A 19,556-nucleotide genomic window follows, 5' to 3' on the forward strand; every position below is an offset into this window, starting at 1 on the left:
AAACTAAGCACCTTGCCACACAACATTTGGGTGGGAATAAAAAGTACTGATTCATACGTCTTGATCCCTTTCATTTAACAAGTAATGTTACTCAGTTTTCAATAGGGTCAGGACTACAATGAGGCAAATGAGATACCCAAAGTGTAAAATTTAAGACAACAGTCATGCAAGTACAGGATCAGCCCAGTTTCTCAAACAGTCCTGAGTACTTACTCTGTTAGGCCCTGTGCTCAGATCTGGGGAAAAAATCATTCCCGGTGTGATGGGATAAATTGTTCATTATCCTCTCTCAAACTAAGCTTGGGCCTAGAGCCTAGGGACCCAGGGCTCTAGAAGCAGCTATCTGGTTGAGCAGGTTTTAATCAACCACTTGGCTTTCAGTGTGTGGGTTTAGCACAAGGAGGAGTAGCCCAGTAATGAGTTAATCCTTGAAAGTGTGATTTGCCCTTGAGATAGTCTGAGTGGTCCTGTGAAATTAACAGTACTTAATGCATTTCACTCAAAATCACTGCCAGCATGTGCTACCTAGCTACCTCCGACCCCCTGCCCCAAGGATGTACTTTGCAGCCCCTTGTTCCATTTTCATACAAGGATCTTAACACCAGGAGAAATGCCTACATTGTTGTGCTGGAGATTCTGTCCAAAGCGTTTGGGGGAGGGGATAGTCAGGGAAGTCCTGTGCAGATGACCAGGAAGGGGTTGCTTGCCTGCTTACTACTGCCTGACATCACCTTAGGCAGGTACATAGCAATGGAGAGAAGAGATGGCTGAATGATTGACAGCTTGAGTAAAATCAAGAATGAGTCTTGCAAAGTGACCAGGTATGGTCTAAAAAGTCTGGTTTCTTATTTCCTTAGTCATTTTTCCACTTCTTGACTTTTCCTATATTGATGAATATTTGAGTTTCTTCTAGCTTTTAAAAATTGTGACATGTTTTAGTGAACATCCTTATCGGGTATCTTTGTGAACATGTGTGAGAACTTCTGTAAGATAGAGTAGTAAAAGTGGGGTCCTTGGGTCAAAGAGTGTGCGCAGTTTAAATGTCGATAGATACTGGTAAGCTGTATTCAAGCTGCGTATCAACCACCAGTGTTGTATAAGCATATCCATTTTCTCAGACCTCTCTAACACTGAAATATTCTCAGCATTCTAATTTTTTTTTTGCCAATTGTTGGATGCTAAATGATACAGAATTGCTCTAATTTGAGTTTTTATTAGTGACCTTTTCATTATTATTTATTCTGTAATCATATTAGGGTATCTTTGCTCAGTCATATTCTTTGCTCATTGGGGACTTTGCTTGTCTCTTTCTTACTGATTTACAGGATTTCTTTATGTTTATAAATACTAATATGTGTTGTGTTATGTTTAGGTATCTTTGCCTTTCAGAAGTTAGACACTTATATAAATGCAGGTATGATTATCTTTTTTTTAATGATGTCTGAGTTTTACATTATGTAGAGAAAGACATTCCCTCCCCCAATAGTAAAAACTATGTTCTTCTATTTTTTATTCCAATACTTTTTCAGTTAAATTTTTTGTGTATGTGATTTCTTCTTTTATACATAAAATAGAAGTTTTATGGCTAAAGAAAAAAGTGAATTTTTAATTCAGAAAAACCAAAGCAATGTGCCCTTTTGATGATGATTACTTTGGATTATAAACTTGGAACCAAGGCTGCTCTCCTCCTGTCTTGTCTGTCCCAATTATTGTATTTTTCTTAAGTATCTTTTTAAAATACCTGTTATTTTTACTAAAAATATAACTGTTTGGCACTTCTGTTTATAAAATGTTTCTACACACATTCTAATTTGTTCCTCAGAATACTCCTGAGTAAGGATAGTAGGTATAGAAATCCTCATTTATAGGTGAAAAATTAAGATTATATAAGTACTAAGTTACAGAGGTTTTTGACTCCGGTTATTCTAGCTATGGCGCTTTTTAGTTATCTACATCCCATGAAGATTTGAATATTTACTATAAATATTCTTTTGTTGTTCATCTCTTCTAAAAAGATTTGTGGTTCAGCATCTGCTTAAAAGGTTTTGTAACCATAGGAAACCAACAGTGAAGGGAAGTAAACCAATACTCAAATCAACGATTTGGAGCAGAAGGAAGAAATAAACATTCAACGAGATCAGAATGAAGCAACAAGAATTCAGAAAAAATGAGAGCCCTGGCTGGTATAGCTTAGTGGACTGAGTGCGGGCTGTGAACCAATGGGCCACCAGTTTGATTCCCAGTCAGGGCACATACCTGATTTGTGGGCCAGATCCCCAATAGGTGGCACATGAGAGGCAGCCACACATTGATGTTTCTCTCTCTCTCTTTCTCCTTCCCTTCCTCTCTCTCTGGAAATAAGTAAATAAAATCTTTATTTAAAAAAAATAAGGAGGGGCTTAGGAACCTCCAGGACAACTTCAAACGTTCCAACATCCGAATCATAAGGGTGCCAGAAAGAGAAGAAAAGAACAAGAAATTGAAAACTTATCTGAAAAATAATTAAGGAGAACTTGCCTAATCTGACAAAGGAAATAGACTTCCAGGAAGTCCAGGAAGCCTAGAGAATCTCAAAGAAGTGGGGCCCAAGGAAGCACACACCACGGCACCTCATAGTTACATTACCCGAGATTAAAGATAAGAAGAGAATCCTAAAAGCAGCAAGAGAAAAGGAGACAGTTACTGACAAAGGAGTTTCCATAAGACTATCAGCTGATTTTTCAAAGGAAACCTTGCAGGCAAGAAAGGGATGGAAAGAAGTATTTGAAGTCGTGAAGAGCAAGGACCTACATTGAAGATTACTCTATCCAGCAAAGCTATCATATAGAATGGAAGGGCAGTCCTGGCTGGTGTGGCTCAGTGGATTGAGTGCTGGCCTGGTAATGAAAGGGTCACATGTTCGATTCCCAGTCTAGGGTACATGCCTGGGTTGCAGGCCAAGTCCCCAGTAGGAGGCACAAGAGAGGCAACCACATATTGATGTTTTTCTCCCTCTCTTTCTCCCTTCCCTCCCCTCTCTAAAAATAAATAAAGAAAATCTTTATCTGCCCTTCCATTCTTTTTTTGTAAGTGCTTCTCAGATAAGGTCAAGTTAAAGGAGTTCATCATCACCAAGCTCTTATTATATGAAATGTTAAAGGGACTTATCTAAGAAAAAGAAGATGATCAAAAATATGAAGAGTAAATTGACAACAAACTCACAACTATTAAAAACTGGACCTAAAAAACCCCAAAAACTAAGCAAACAACAAGAACAGGAAAAGAATCATAGAAACGGAGATTACATGGAGGGTTATCAACAGGGAGGGGAGGGGGAGAATGGGGGGAAAGGTATAGGGAATAAGAAGTATAAATGGTAGGTATGAAATAGGCAGGGGGAGGTTAAGAATAGTATAGGAAATGGAGAAGCCAAAGAACTTATATGTACGATCCATGGATATGAACTAAGGTAGGGGGATGCTGGTGGGAGGAAGGGTGCAGGGCAGAGGGGAATGAAGGGGAGAAAAAAAATGGGACAACTATAATAGCATAATCAATAAAATATACTAAAAAAAAAGTAAAAATAGATGCCAAAGTTTAAATATAAAGCGATTCTTAAAAGCAGCAAGAGAAAAGTAGTTACCTTCAAGGTAGCTGACTTAAGACTGTCAGCTGACTTCTCAAAAGATACTTTGCAGGCTAAAGGGATTGGCAAGAAATATTCAAAGTGATGAAAAGCAAGGACATACAACCAAGATAATAACTCTACCCAGCAAAGCTGTCATTTAGAATCACAGGACAGATAAAGAGCTTCCCAGACCAGAGAAAGCTAAGAGTTCACCACCAAACCAGTATTATATAAAATGTTAAATGGTCTTCTTTAAGAAGATCAAAAGTATGAACAATAAAATGACAATAAATATCTATAAACAGTTGAATATAAAAGACAAAATAAGCAAGCAGTACAGAAATGATCATATGTACATAGAACATTTGGTGGTTGCCAGATGGTGGAGGGGTTGAGAGAGTAGATGAAAAAGGTGAAGGGATTAAGAAGTACAAATAGGACATTACAGAATAGTCGTGGGGATGTAAAGTACAGCACAGGTGAGTAGAGTAGCCAAAGAACATATATGCATGACCCATGGACATGGGCAAGGGTGTGGGGATTGCTTGAGGGAATGGGGATGCCTGGGGAGAGGGAGACAAGGGGGGAAAATTGGGACAACCGTAATTGTGTAAACAATAAAATATAATTAAAAACAAGTAAATAAGCTCGGACCAAAAGAGAAAAGGTTTAGAAAGAGCATGGCAAATTAGATCAATCATTCATTCAAGATCTACTAATGGAATACTTTGCTGTTGCTACATATAAGCTTTACAAATAATCGTTATTAAATCATATGTATTTAATATACAAGATACATGTTATATATTAAATATGTAGTTTTTAAATATTTGAATAATGAATAACATTGGCAAATATAATATGCTGAGTGAAAGAAAAAACTATGTATAATATGTGTAAACTGTAAAAAAATAAAAATGAAAAGTATGTACACATAAAGGGAAAAAAAAGATGGCAGGAAGTAGACCAAAATGTAACTGATATTACTTGTAAGTCTATTAAGGTAGTGGGATGAAAGTATTTTTATTTTACTTTTTTGTTTTCTGGATTTTTCTGTTACTGAACATATATTACTTTATAATAAGAAAAAAAATTGTTCTAAATAATATCAACTATAAGTTTATTGAGAATTTACTGTACATACCAGGCATTGTGTTGAGTATTTTTCCTAAGATTCTCTCTTTCAATTCTCACAGAGATTCTATGGGGTAGGTACTGTTAACTCATTTCAAATTTGTTTATTTGTTTGTTTATTTACATATTTATTTCTGATTTTAGAGAGAAGGAAGAGAAACATCGGTTTTGTTGTTCCACTTATTTGTACATTCATTAGTTGCTTCTTGTATGTGCCCTGACCAGTGATTGAACCTGCAACCTTGTGGTATCGGTATCATGCTTTAGCCAACTGAGTGACCCAGTGAGGACCTGTTAACTCACTTTATAGATGAGGAAATTGAGACAGAGGTTATACAGTTTGCCTAAAGTCACATAGCTAGTAAAAGCAGGATACAAAATTTGAATCTAGGTTTAATCCCAGAAGTTGTTTGCTTACCTTCTTTATTTTCCTGTACAAGAAAAAGAAATAGTCCTGCGCGTGATGAAAGGTTGGGGTTGAGTTCCAGCTCCAAGATGTCCTGGAACAGTATAGAAGGTCTTTGTCCCTTGCTCTGGAGTATGTATCCCAGCCTCTGCTATCTGTATTCCCTTTACTCAACATGTTTAGAGGTCAGACTTGTAAAAATCTGAGTTCCAAAGCCCAGAATTGGATCATATGTCAAGATTTGCCAGAGGGGAAAAGAAGATGAGTGAATGAATACACACAGAGAGGCAGCAGGTAGGAGGAAAGTAGAGGGAAGCAATTTCCCCTTTCCCCAACCTTCCAAGCAATAGGAGGTTGACCCTATTGATAGGAACAGGGCCACGGCCTTTAGGGTCAGACAGGCTTCCAGTGGAAGAGTGAGGGTGCAAACGTAATGGTCCTGGAGTTTGATTCTGTCACTGACATGTGAGCACAGCACTGTGTCGTGTTGTTAAAGATAATTTTAGTTACTTTGATCTGTATTCTTATTTAGTCAATAACCCTGTGGAATAACTCTTCCCATTTAACAGGTATGGAGGCTGGGAGCTCAGGGGTTGATGAAATTGAAGGTGCCTTGTCCAAATATACAAAATCTAGTGTAAGTTGTGTAGCTGGTATTTGATTCCAAATTTGTCTAATTCCAAAGCATGTAATTTCAGGCTACTTATTTTAGTTAGCTTCTTCTGTAGAATGATGGATTCTTTGGAAGCCTAGGCATTTTTTAAAAAAGAAAAATTATCAAACATGAATCAAGTACCATCATGTCCTAGGTTCAGGAATACAGAGATGAATCCGACCTTGTCCCTACTCTTGGAGTATTCACAGATCCATGGCAGGCAGTCGTACAAAGGGATGAAACCGTAGAAATTGATAGGACTGGAACCTTTAGGGCAGGGAAGAATTGGAGGGTTTTTGGAAATTAAATAACTCATGGAAACTGGCCAGGCAGAAGGAACAGTACGTGCAAAAGCACGTTTGGGGAACTGCAAGTAGCGCCATTTGTTGAGAGACAGGGAGAGTTTGGCTAGGGGCTTAGTCAGGAAGGCCCTTGCAATCTTCAGAAGGTGCTTTATTCCTTCCTGACAGATTGAAAGTGTCATGGTTTTATTTGAGTTTTAGAAAATAGCCAGAGTAGAGAATGGATGTGGAGGGAAGATGGCAGGGGGAGAATAGACATGTAGAAGAAAGTAGTAGCTAACACGATAGACCTACACGTACGTTAGTCAAAAGATCACCAGCAACGTGTGATTCCTCACTGATACAGGAACTCAGCAGATAGCACATACTGGTCAAAAATCTTTTACTGCCAGTTCTGGGCCTTCATTATTGAAAGATTCATTGTCAGGGAGGCTTACAAATCAGACAAAAAATATAAAATAAAGGACCCAACACATAAAGGACTCTGGAGTGAAGTTTTGGGGGGTAAAAACCTCCTTTGAAGAAAGACGAAAGAGTTAGAAAATGTGAAAATGAAGTAGAATATGAATGTGCCATTAAGTTTAATGAAATAAGTGCACCACAACCCACCCACCCACACAACCCACACTTACTGAGAACCTTCTAATTGCTTTAGCATATTATGAATGCCTACTATAACCTAAATCTAAGGCTAGACACTGGGAATATGAATACCAAGACTTGACTCTGGGGTACATTCGGATTAATAAAGAAGATGGAACTGTAAAATAAAAATACTAGGTGATATGTATTATCATGGTATATTTTAGGGATCGAGGCAGAATCGAAGAAAGATTGGATTTGACTCTGTCTGATTTGAGGGCTGGGGGGATGGAATCTTGGAATATGTTGCAGTGGAGGTGATACTTAAATTGAGTCCAGGAAGGTGAGTAAGTGGTAATGGAAGCTATGAGGAAGTAGTGAGAAGAGTTAGTTATCCAGGCAGGTGGATATTTACACTGCAGGTGGGTCAGTGTTGCTTAAGTGAGAGTGCCTATGGGAGTGGTGGTAAATGAAGCTGGAGAGATCAGCAGGGGCTGGGTGGTAAAGGGCCTTGGGGTGTGGCCTTTATATTTTGGGTGCCTGGGAGCCATTGACTGGGTACAGTGATATCATACAATAGTAATTCAGGGTTTTTATCTTGAAGGAGTTAATTGTAGGCAGAAGTCTCTGCCTGTGTCATCTGACTTTTTCCCTCTAAATCAGGCAGATGGGTAGATAGGGAAATGAAACAGCTTAAGAAGTCAGGACTGAGGCCAAAGTTCATCTGGAAAATACTGGACTTCAGGTGGTCTTCCTGTTTAGTCACACCAAAGGAGAAAGGCTTTCAGTCCATTTACCCTACCCTCAAGTCTTGCTTTTTAAAACTTTGATTTTTTTTAAACTTCATTTGCACATGTGGCTTAACAGCAGTTTGAAATGTTACTATATTCAGGGTTATAATATTTATTTTCATTAATCTCTGGGCTGACCTAGATTTTTAATTGTAAAGGGGTGCCAAATTGGGATGATTGAGTCCAACTTGTTCCAGCCTCTCAGGATATGTAGTAGTTGGTTGCATTTATGTTTATATACTGCATATCTGGTTCTTTTCTTTTTCTTTTCATTCAAAAGGGACTGACTTATTTATATTACAGTCTGTTCTTGATTGTGATACTTTAAAAACTCGTGCACAAAATCTTTACTGGGAAGTTTATGGAGTTTTTTTTAACGGAGGGAAAGCTTGCTTTTTCCAGGTTCTTCAATTTGTGGGTGGAAAGCTGATTTTTTTTTTTTTTAAGATTTTATTTATTTACTTTTAGAGAGGGGAAGGGAGGAAGAAAGAGAGGGAGAGAAACATCAATGTGTGGTTGCCTCTTGTGCATCCCTACTGGGGACCTAGCCTGCAACCCAGGCATGTGCCCTAACTGGGAATCGAACTGGCAGCCCTTTGGTTCTCAGGCTGGTACTCAATCCACTGAGCCACACCAGCCAGGGCAGGAAACTGATCTATTTAAATACCCTACCCATATTTATATTTCCTTGATTGTCTCAGAAATGTCTCTTCACAGTTGATTCGTTCAAATCAGGATCCCAATAAGGTACATACCTTCCATATATAAAATCATGTTACTCTTTTGCATGCAGATTTAATTCCTGACTTGATAGCACAGGCATTAAAAAGTCTTTTGAGGTCTTCCCAGTTCTACCCATTCCTTTGAGTCCTGAAATATCTCTCCTATCTACTTATCGAACGTGAAGGTTCTGCCCAAATGCCCTGCCCTCTCTGTGGCATTCCACTCCAGTCTAATGAATTGTTTCTTCATCTGTTTCCCTAACACTTAGTCCTTACCTCTTTTACAGTGCTCATTAAGATCATATGGCCATTTATTTGTGTAGTGTGTTTGTATTGTGCTACAAGTGGGTCAGTATGGAGGGGTGGAAAATGAAGCTGGAGAGATGATAGGAGATAGTTAGCACCTCGAGGGCAAGGGTGACATAAAATTTCTGTCACCTCAGCCAGCATAGTGCCTAGCTCATAGGAGACACTCAGCAAATATTTGTAGAATTGGATTTTTTTAAAAAAGAAACTAGTTTCTAGAATATTTTTAGTTTAAAACTTAGTTGTTTTTAGTTTACTGAACTATGAATTCCCCTTTCCAACTACAGGAATAGAAGGCAAAACTGGAAATTATATCTGAGTATGTTCTTTGTTGCTTCGTTCTTTTTCTCCACTTAGGAGGTTTTCTTGTTAGTCCCACAGTATGAACTTCATTTGGCTGAGTTTCATTATTCCTGTTTAGTCAAATTAAACTCTGTCCCTTGCCATAGGGAGTATCTGTATCAAGGATCTGACAGATAAGAACCAGAGAGCTTGGGCTCTTATTTTTTGTAGTTTTCAAGGTTAAAAAGGATTTAAGACATTTCCTGCATATTTCTGGTTTTCTAAAATGGATGGTTCCCCTGCATCAGAGTGATCATATAGCTTTCACTTTGCATCAGACTTGCATTGAAACTTCTTAGAAACAAATAAGGTTGCAGTGATTCCAGCAATCGTGTGGCCACTACAGTTGCTGCCTTTTGTGTTACATTGAAGGACTAAGTGACTGAGCATATTATTACATCTTGATGCCCCCCTGTAGCTTCAAAACCTGCAGTCTTCTTTGAAAGCCTCCATTTGAATAAACAAACAGATGGGAAATAATCTTGAATTGTAATATCTACAGAAGGTTTTTCTATCCAAGATATGTAGTATAATGGAAGAAATGAGGGACTAGGATGTTTGGTTTTCTTCTCAATTGGTCTGATGACTCCTTCCTCTTCCTTTCTTTGGGCCTCTGTTTCCCCAAATTATATAAAGATTTTATATCTTTAAAATAAAAGTGGAAGCAGTCTCTTACAAGGTTAACTAAGGTTCCACCATTCACAATTGGAACTCAAATTTTGAATTCTATTAGATATGCAGTATGCAAATGCTGCAGATGTTGGTTTGATGCAGAATTTTGTTCATCTACTCTTCTCTACAGTACAAAGTTAATATTAGCAAGTAGAAAATGTGCTGATTTCTTATTTCCTTTTCTCCTCTTCCTACTACTCATAAATTCCAAGAATACTTTTAATCTTTGTAAAAGATTTTTTTCTTCTCCAGTTGTTTGTAACAATCTTACTGTGAGCCCTAGTTAAGATTTAGAGTTAGTCTTTTGTATTCATATGGTCGATATGGTACATGACATGTTCTCTTCCTCTCAGCAGAGCCTATAAAGGGCTCCTTAAAAACCTGCGGGACTGAGGAAATATGACTCTGTACAAAGATAAGACTTACCCGACTTCTTAAACTATATTAAAGATTTGTTCTCAGGCTTTTGGGTACATCATGGATTATTGCTAAGACCCACCCTTAAAAAATCAAGGGCTCTGCGTCAGTCTTGATACTAGAAGCCAGCTTCCCATTTCATTTTTTCCTCCGAAGACTGGTGCCATAAAGCAAAGAGGCTTTCTGTACTTCTGTTGTGGGAAGGAACTGAGTTCAGATAAACCTGTATATGCTTCAGAGAAACAGAGAGCTGCCCTTCGAATTAGTATTCCCAGTTGAATAGCTTTTTACTGATGGACATTCCCCTTATTCAGCCTCCCCCCCCGTTCTATTAATAGTCACTTTACAAAAAGTATAAGAGCTGCATTAAGTTCCACAGGGACTGAGAAGAAAATATTAATCTCTTGACTGGGTAGGAGTTGGGGTAGGAAAGCTGGTTGATGTGTTGGTGTTTGGGTGAGGTGTGTGGTGGCAGTGGCAGAACATTTTTTTTTAGGCAGATAAATTATAGCTTTTTCCCCTTCTCTAAATCACTGGTCACTTTCTTTTTAGGTCCTACTCTGTAAGATGACCCAAGTGCTCTCTATTGGTTGGAAAAGCCCTCTAATAACAGTGGTAGCAATATTTGCCATTCAATTATACGGCTGCCAAGTGACAGATTCCACTCCCACCCCAAGAAGGGTCTCCTTTTCTCTGGAACACTGCTGTAAAATGTGCTTGGCTTTTAAGTTAGTCCCAAGGCTAGAGTAAAAGGGAGTTTTCATAGGATGAAACACTTTGTGCATTTAAAAAGCATTTATCCCTGGGAATCAGTCTCTCTTTGGGCCATCCCACCTCCCCGGTGGAACTTGCCCTCTTATGAGGTTTTGACATCCAGATGGTTAGCTGGATGTTTGGCATCATGTGTTGTTAGCATGTGACTCAGATTTGCCATCCTGTGCAGCTCTGTGGCAGGGTCTGAACAGTGTTCTGCATACCCAGTGTGACGCACTTTGTCACGTATTACTGGTCCTGTTCACGAAGCAGGGAGACATTGCTTAAGATCTTAGGAGTTTAAAGGAATGAAGCAGGAAGCTTACTTAAAGATTTAAGAATTTGGCTGGGGGCAGTGGGTGGAATTTCTAACCTTTGCTTTCTAACAGGATTTTTGCAGACCTGGTTTCCTTTCTCCACATTCTTTCAGACTAGTGTGTATAACCAGAGCATAGAAATTAAGGACCAGAGTTAAAGTGAACCCTGCAAATAACTCAGAGCTCCAGGTTGTAATTTTCTCAGAAAAATTTGCCTTGTCATTGTTTATTATAATGACAAAAGGCAGGGAACCCCCTCCTCCCCCCTGCCCCCTCCCCCAAACACATGCATACCATGGAGTTTCTGTTTGTCTTTTCCTTGTGCCAAATGTTTCAACTCTAAATTTTCTAATCCAGAGTATAGAATAGTTCTTGAAAGGAAGAGGGGAGGGGAAAAAAAACCCCACATATTAGAACTTCTTAAAATTAAATGAAAACCAGGTCCTTCTAAAATGTTCCCTTTTTATTTTAGAATCTCAGCTTAAAGAACATCAGAGGAGTATTTCCTGTTAAATGTTTCCATTATAGTTTTCAGGGAGACATGCCAGGCAGTATTGTTAACTAAAGAAAATAAGTCTATCAGTTCCACTTAGATAACCTTTGGTAATAAACGAACTCCATACACGTTGTGACCTTAGCGCCTGAACTTTCCAATCACATGACTGGCTTGTAAACTGACCTGTGAGGATGACTGTCGTAGTCCCTGCTAAGAGAGAGAAATTGGCCAAGTGTCGGAAGGGTGGTCATCAGGCTGGACTTGTCCTCTAATCTGTTTCTTCATGGCTGCAATAGCACTTCTCAACAAACTCCAAGAAGCATGAAATGGAGACATGGGAAGGTAAGGGAACTGACTGTTTAAGACTGGGACCAAATCTAAGGTTTAGAAATTCTTTGAAGGTTTAACGCAAATAGTAGCCTGAGGGAGGAGGGAGACAGTCCACTCCTCTTTTGTGTGTTGGCAGAATTCAGCCAACAAGTTTTCGTGTGTATAGCAGCTGGCTATAAACATTTTGGAATAGAGAAAATCCAGGAAAACTGTAGCGCATTAATTGTTGCGGTTGATGTTTTTAAGAGAAAAAGCAGAAAAAAAGAAAAAAAACTTAATTTAAATTTTATAGTGACTTGAAAAAATGTTAAACGTAATTTTATATCACAGTTAAGTCAAGTTTACGTTTTAAAAAATTGCTCTGTTTACCTCTTGACAGAATTTGTTTATATTTTAAATTCCTTAATCCATTCATCCCATCTGCCAAAGCCTTATTTAGTACTGCTAATGATAGGTAGTGTTGGGGTCAGGAGGCTGTTGATAAGGCAGCCTCAGTCCCTTTGGGTAACTTAGATACTTCGCAGTTTGGGGCATATGACTAAGTCATTGCTAATTTCTTTTTAAGTGGGTTGTTTTTAAAATGGGTAAATATTCTTTTTCTCTCAATAGTCCTTAGGTAGTGTTGCAATTTATGTATTTGGAGATAGGCTCCTACTTGTGTGCGAGTGCCACACACCTGTATTATTTGGGCCAGGAAAGACCTACACAGCTAAAGAAACAGCTAGAAGATAAATGTTAGTATTAAAGGTGTGCAGTGTATGTTTGATGTGTTTATAAAGTATGGAGTCTAAGAGTTTGCCAAAAATTTGGTTTCTTATAGGCAATACTGCTGAGCTGTATAGCCAGAAGAGTATCAGACTCTGAGGTAGTTGGTAAATTTCTAGGGCATTAACCTATGAAATAGCTCATCCTGGGAAAGCGTCCCAGCCCCTTGCAGCGTGGCTAACATCTGCCTTAGGCAGCTTTGTAGTTTCATTCTCAGTCTGAGAATGCACAAACTCGGCAAGTGGGGTGGAACCCCCTCTCATAACGTTCCTATTTATAGTAACACTTTATAGTAATGCTCCCTCATATGTTCTTATACACCAGAATTATGTCGTCGTCATTTTTTATTGTAAATTAGTAAACAGCAAAGTTTGTAGAAATTACCAGTTATGTGCAAGATCTGTTATTTTTTAATCTTGACCAGCGTCTCTCCTTCCCCCTAGTCACACAGAAATTCTTAGTTAAACTACTCTGGATGTACTAGCTTTTCTAGAAGGCAGTACTTTAAGAAACAAGATTTGCTCTGGATGCACTGGAATGAGAGTTTGGGAGCAGGCAGAGACAACACAGCAGTGGTGACGTGAGTTTGGAAGGCACAGCTCTGGAGGGTTTGCCTGGGGTTTGGGGTTTTTTTTCCTTTCAGCAGCTTGAATCTCTTAGTGATACATAGTTCACAAGTTCTGAAAGAGAAAAAAGGTTTGAACAGAAAGTTCTCCCTCAGTGCTTATTTAAGTGTTGAAACTTTGATTTTTCCTAGGTGTTCAATGGCAGAAAATAACTTAAGGTACTAAAATAAGAACTTTTATAAAATAAGGAAGTGAATTTTAAAATTTTCACCTGAATCTTTTCACACAAAATTTCTAGTAAAGCAAAATGAATTATCCCAGCTGAAGGAGAAGGTCTCTGGGAGCTTAAAAAGCAAAATGAAACTACTTACAAAAGAGACCAGTGAAAATGCTACTGTAAAAAAAGCACTGCCTGGTTTTAGATATTGGGCCCTTGTCCACTTAAATTAACCTTTGTCACAGCTGGGCATGCAAATGTTTTGTTTTAGTTCACAGAGGGTTAACTCTATTCAGGCTTTCACTGTGGCAGGCCTGATCTGTGGAGTCATACAATCTGGTCTTTCAGCCCTGCCAGTCGCTAGGCAGGAAGTCTTATTTCTTAAGCTATCTTTCAGAATGGGGGGTTGGGATTTGGAGAAAGGTGGGGGAAGGGCCTTGGAGCATCTGTAAGGATCAATAACAGAGAGCAAGCCGCAAGAGAGGCCATTGTGCGCACTTCAAGATAGATGCAGCCCTTGTGCACAGCCCCTGCCTGGCAGGACAGGCACCTAAAACCAAAACAATGCCACCAAATGATTTCCTTGTGAAAAATCAGATTGCTCTTAAAGGAGAAACAGCGCTTAAGAATGCCCTTTTAACGTTAGGAATATTCTCATTCCTCAACTTGCTACAATCAGCAGTCCCCACTAGAAATAACTCCAGATTGATTTTTAAACGCCTTTTGTGCTCATGCTAATACTGTATTGAATTGGAGAGGGTGATCATTTTGGTCTCAGTCCATGCATCAAAGCATTGAGTAATTTTCTTTCTTTCTCTCTTCCTCCCTCTCTCCCTCCCTCTCTTTCTTTCTTTTTTCTTTCCCTTTCTTTTTTATTCTAACATTTGCTTTACCCTATTGGTGTTGGAGGCATCATTAAGGGAATGAAAAGAACAAAATTTAGTTAGGATTTCAATAACACATGTTTGAAATCCCTCCCCCAACAGCTGGTATTGGCTCTGGAAAGTTCGACTGAGCTAAACAGATGCTCTTGGTGTTTTATTTTGTAGCCAAGAAATACACAAAAATCATAGGTCTGATTTTAAAATGCTCTTAAGTTGTGATATCATGCCACATGTAATGCATATTATATTTGTGTTAAACAGATACTTGAGCTGGGGAAAGTGAGCAGTTCTACCAATGAAATTATTACCTTTTTAAAAATATATATAATCTTTATTGTATTTTTCCATTATCATTTACTCCCCTTATACCCCCTCCCCCCAGCAGTCACCACCCTGTTGCCCACGTCCATGAGAAATAATGACTTTAAAAGTGCTACCAAGCTTGTTGTTCTTTTACTCCAGCCCAGATTTTCACTTTTCCAGTCCTCTTTCCCAAGCTCAACTGTAAAATTCCTGTTTTACTGTATCCTTTTTCAGTGAATTAAGGCAATAATTCAGTAGGTACTTTTATCATGCAAATTCTTTATGGCAGTTGGGAAGAGTGTTGGAGTCATTGCTGCCTCTCTTCCACTAAACCCCCAAAGTGTTGGTGACACTGATAGTAACAGCTATGGAAAATGCAATTATAAAGAGCCTCTAATAACCTTCTCCCAATATGAGATCTTCCAGAGATAAATGTGTAAACAAACTAGGGGACTGTAATGTGACTTACAAGCGTACAAATGGAGTAAAGGCAGGGGAAGGCCTGCATTTGAAATGAGCCCCCGATTTAATTCATTGTATGCTTCGTGAATGGAGATCTGACATATTCTTTTGGACAGTTTTGAGGCTTAAGAGAATACTTAGACATTCACAAGGTCATGTGGATATTTTAACCCACCTCTAACCTATACCCCTTTCCTAAGGAAAATAATGTATAAAAAGAATCTAATCATCACAAACAGCACCTCCTTAATACCATTGTTTTGTCTCTCTGGCAGTACTATAATTCTGCATTAATATTTAAACCAAGGGAGCAATTCTTTTAATCAGCATTTTCCAGAGAGATACAAATATTACTAACAACACTTGGAAGTTCAGTTATCATTTACATTGTATTAAAATAGGGTATGAAACCTGCCGTGACCCTTTTGAACAATGTGGTCTTTAATGTGCTTTAGAGGGAGGGTCTAGTGAAGGAAAAGCCATAAAAGTCTTCAGGGTTCAAGATGAGGTTGGGATTTTAGCCCATTGCTTTTGTCATTTTCACACACAAACATCACTGCAATCATGTTTGATTTAGCATCCTTAATACAATGAGGTAGGAGAACAAAAGGATATCAGAGGCACAAGTAAGGAAGCCAAACAGTCTCCCTTCCCCCAAATTTTTTCAGATCATTCTCTTTTCTGTGTCTTCCCTGCTACTAGGGTTTCTTTTTAAGCCAAGGAAATCAGTTCATTTGTAAGAATCTTCTTTTTACATGCTTCAGTAGCTTGCTTAGGAAATTGAAAAACTTAGCCCCTCTTTCAATATTTTTTAGACATAAAAAGTCATGTCCCAAAGACTTAGTAAAAATACTATAATTAGGAAAAATGAACCTACTCATATTTCAAGGTTGTGTGTTTGGGAGGGCGTTCCGGTGCACAGCTGCTTTACATATTTTGAAAAGCCTGATAGATGTAAAGGTCATTGCTAACTCTAACAGGGTCTTGATGCTCACACTGTGATCCAAGGACCTTGCATAATTAGGATGAGAAGCATGGAAGGTCAGGAGTCGACTGGCCGGTGGGCCTTGGCGAATTGTCATTGGGGCCAGTCAGAATTCCTGTAGGATGTTTAGCCATTCACACCACACCAAACCCAAAATAACCCCTGCTGCTGCTTCCACGGCCCCTGAGCAGGTCCCTGAGGCTGTATGGTAAGGACTTGGACCCTGCTGCCCAGGTGGCTCACAAAAACTTGGCTGCAGGATTCCCAGTGTTGGGGAAAGAAACTGAGCAGCCTGACTCTGTCACTTGGCCAAGTCATTTGACCTCTGTGAGCCTCAATTTCCTCACATGTGCAACAGGAGGTAGTAATACCAATCTCTCAGGGTTGCTATAGGAATTAAGTAAGAGAACCTCTGTCCCAGGGCCCAACACATGCTTACATGCCTTGAAATTGAAATGGGTTTTTTTTTTTAATTTTTTAAAAAGATTTTTATTTGTTTATTTTTAGAGAGGGGAAGGGAGGGAGAAAGAGAGGGAGAGAAACATCAGTGTGTGGTTGCCTCCTGTATGCCCCCAGCTGGGCACCTGGCTGGCAACCCAGGCATGTACCCTTCCTGGGAATCAAACCAGTGTTCGCAGGCCGGCTCTCAAGCCACTGAGCCACACCAGCCAGGGCTGAAATGAGTTTTAAAGAGTAGCAAATTTAGGGAGATTTAGAAAGAAGAGGGTTCTTGGGTGAGCTTGTGGCCGGTGCTGTTTATATACCAAGTAGAAAAGTCCCCAGGGAATGATGTCTCTGTTCAGTGGGTAGCTCTCAGGGTTGGGCCCTTTGGAAATTTTTCCTGAAAATGCTGAACAACTAGTGAGATGAGCTGCTTGAGTTGTCTCCTACAAGGAATTGCAGTGCTATTCTGAGCTAATGAACATAATTAGCGGAACCCTGCAAAAGTTAGGCTTTTTCTCTAACGGAGTCTTTTACAATGTGTTCATTAGATGAAAAAGGAGAGGGGCATGGGCTCTAAGTGAACACACAGGTTATAAATCATAATCGGGAAAAGGATGGTTACGTTATTCATATCTTCTTCCATGTGTTTTGGTAGATAAATAGATGCCAAGACAGTTGTCATCACCATGCTTAATAGTCCCGTCTCAGAAGCTTTACCATGAAGGGGTAAAGGTGGGAATATCGTTAGCATGCTAATCTTTGCTCTGCCTACCATTTGAGTCTTAAGTCTCCCTGCCTTCTGGGGGTTCAGAGTTTATATCAGTGGCTCATTATTCTGATCTCTGTGTATAAAATTATAATTTGTGTAGCCAACATCAGTTGAGCATTCACTGTGTTCTAAACCCTGGGATCATAGGTGAAGCATTCCTGAACTGCTGCTCTTCTTTTGAACTATGAAGATGGAAAAGTAATTTTAATGTTGCTTAACAGATACTAACTATTCATCAGTTAAAACAGATTTTTTTTTTTAAGAGTAATTGCAGGGGAAGGAGGAACATCTGGCAGCCAAGTCATTATTCAAAACTGGCAGTGGGATTTGTTTTCACTTTGGGCTCCTATATTTCATTAGTGTTTTGTTTTTTTTAACTATCTTTGCCAGGCATTTATTAAACTGTTTTTTGCTTTTCCAGTATATGGTTGCACAAGAGAATATTCAAATATTTTTCTTAACATAGTAGCTTTAGAGTCCTGGATTACAGTTGGCATAAGTGTGGGAGAGACTCTAAACATCATATCTGTTTCTCTGTTAGCACCCTATTTACTGCTAGCAAAAAGTGTTCTGTTGGTGCAGTTTCCGCACGTGCCCTCAGTGTGATGGCTACAGCAGCCTAGCTTTGCTTTTCAAAGGTGCCGTTATGGGTAACTTACTAAGTGTCAGTCACAGCGTATTAAATTACTGCTGTACAACAAATGTATGTTTGGACATTTCTTTTTTAAAAAATATTTTTATTTATTGATTTTAGAGAGAAAGAGACGTGAATTTGCTGTTCCACTTCTTTATGTATTTGTTGGTTGATTCTTGTATGTGCCCTGATTTAGGGATCACCTACAACATTGGTGTATCAAGATGGTGCTCTAACTACTGAGCAACCCGGCCAGGGCTGTTTCATATACTTAAAAAGAGAAGAAAAACTACCCCCACCATCACAGTGGCCATTTAGTCACAAGCACGTGCGCATGGGGCAGTTCGGAAAGAAGAGACGTGCAGTGAAAGGCTCGGCACTAGTCCTAAAGACTTGGCTATTATAAGAATATGTTTACATTTACATACTCTCACGTGCAGTCATGGTTTTTGTTTTTTAAGTTCACTGTGAGGTAGTTGTTAATTGCTACTGACTGAGTATCTACTTCCCTTGCCTCTCTTATTTGATTAGGGCAGGATAAAGGTGAGGTGATGATGTGCCACAATTAGTGTCTTTCCCTGTCACTGGATATAGTCCAGCCATCCATTGTTTTAACTGTATCACGTATTAAAGTGCTACTTTAAGAAACTGACTGTCACACTGTACCGTTAGGATTCTAGGTTTGTTGTTGTTGTTAATGTGTAGAAATTCATTCTCCCTTCGCACCTCTGCTCTAATCCCCACATGCGTTTTGGAATCAGGTACACTAAAACACTTGCCATGAGGTTACCAATCTGATACTAGAGAAAAACTACCCACCATAGAATAGTTTTTGTATGAAAAGTTGATGTCATATGTGGAAAAATATTTTGGCTCAGTGTCTTTGTTCTTCATTTCTATAGCACTTGTCATACTGAAGTAAGAGAATGATGACGTCTAGGGGGTCTTGAGGAGTGGGGGGAAGGAGTGCTAGTTCTATGAAAGTATTGATCCAGTGCCTCAGGGAAGCACAGTCCTTGGGTTCTGATGGCTACATTAGTAAAACCATGAGAGTGTGATGCTCATATGCACTGTTTACGTTTCATAATTTGTGGTCTTAGTGATGAATGCAGAGGGGCTCCGGCACTTACTCTGATCATTGTTTTACACATGGAAGCTATTATAAAAACACTTATTGGCCAGTAGGATGGGGATCTCCTTCAATGTACATGTCTGTGTTCTGGGCACGTTCTACTAAATCTGATCAGAATTCTGGAGAAAGTGACCTTTTGGTAAGACATTGTGGCAGCTACATTTTCCACTCTCCTAAAGCATATGGTTTCATTTAAAGCATGCTAATTGATCTCTCTTTCACCAGGACCTTAGAATTGGGTAGCGATCTGTGGAACTGAGTACTAAGCTTCAAGCAGTGGCACAAGATTTCTGGGCTGGCCCACTGGTTTGTTGTCTAGAGTTCTTTTAAAGTGTGTGCTTTAATTTGCAAGTAGAGAAGCTACACCATTCTTTCAACTGACATTCACTAGAGGTTGCTCTGTGCTTGGTATGTATTAGGGATACAGGCTGTGGGGCATACAGCCTAGTAGAGGGAGATAAATAGATAAGTATAACAAAGCATTGGAGGCACAGCATTAGCAATTCTGGAGGGTACAGAGTTTGTGCAGAGGTAGAAGTGCTCATTTCTGCTTGGGCTATCAG

The 19,556-nt window shown here is 39.2% G+C and overlaps 1 protein-coding gene across 4 annotated transcripts in view; it reads left to right on the forward strand.

Annotated features, from left to right (window-relative positions):
• NR6A1 (nuclear receptor subfamily 6 group A member 1) overlaps positions 1-19,556 on the forward strand; it is a 194,657-nt gene that overhangs the window by 126,862 nt on the left and 48,239 nt on the right. Inside the window, exon 1 of one of the 4 annotated variants that reach the window (XM_045196993.3) lies at positions 11,176-11,844. The exons of the other annotated variants lie outside the window; for them this stretch is intronic. Coding sequence (XP_045052928.1) covers positions 11,829-11,844 — 16 coding nt within the window. The 5' untranslated portion in view covers positions 11,176-11,828. Of the gene's footprint in view, positions 1-11,175; positions 11,845-19,556 lie in introns of those variants that run through there. 4 annotated transcript variants of the gene reach the window in all.

Source organism: Desmodus rotundus, chromosome 1, assembly GCF_022682495.2.
Source record: "Desmodus rotundus isolate HL8 chromosome 1, HLdesRot8A.1, whole genome shotgun sequence".
Lineage (NCBI taxonomy): Eukaryota > Metazoa > Chordata > Mammalia > Chiroptera > Phyllostomidae > Desmodus > Desmodus rotundus.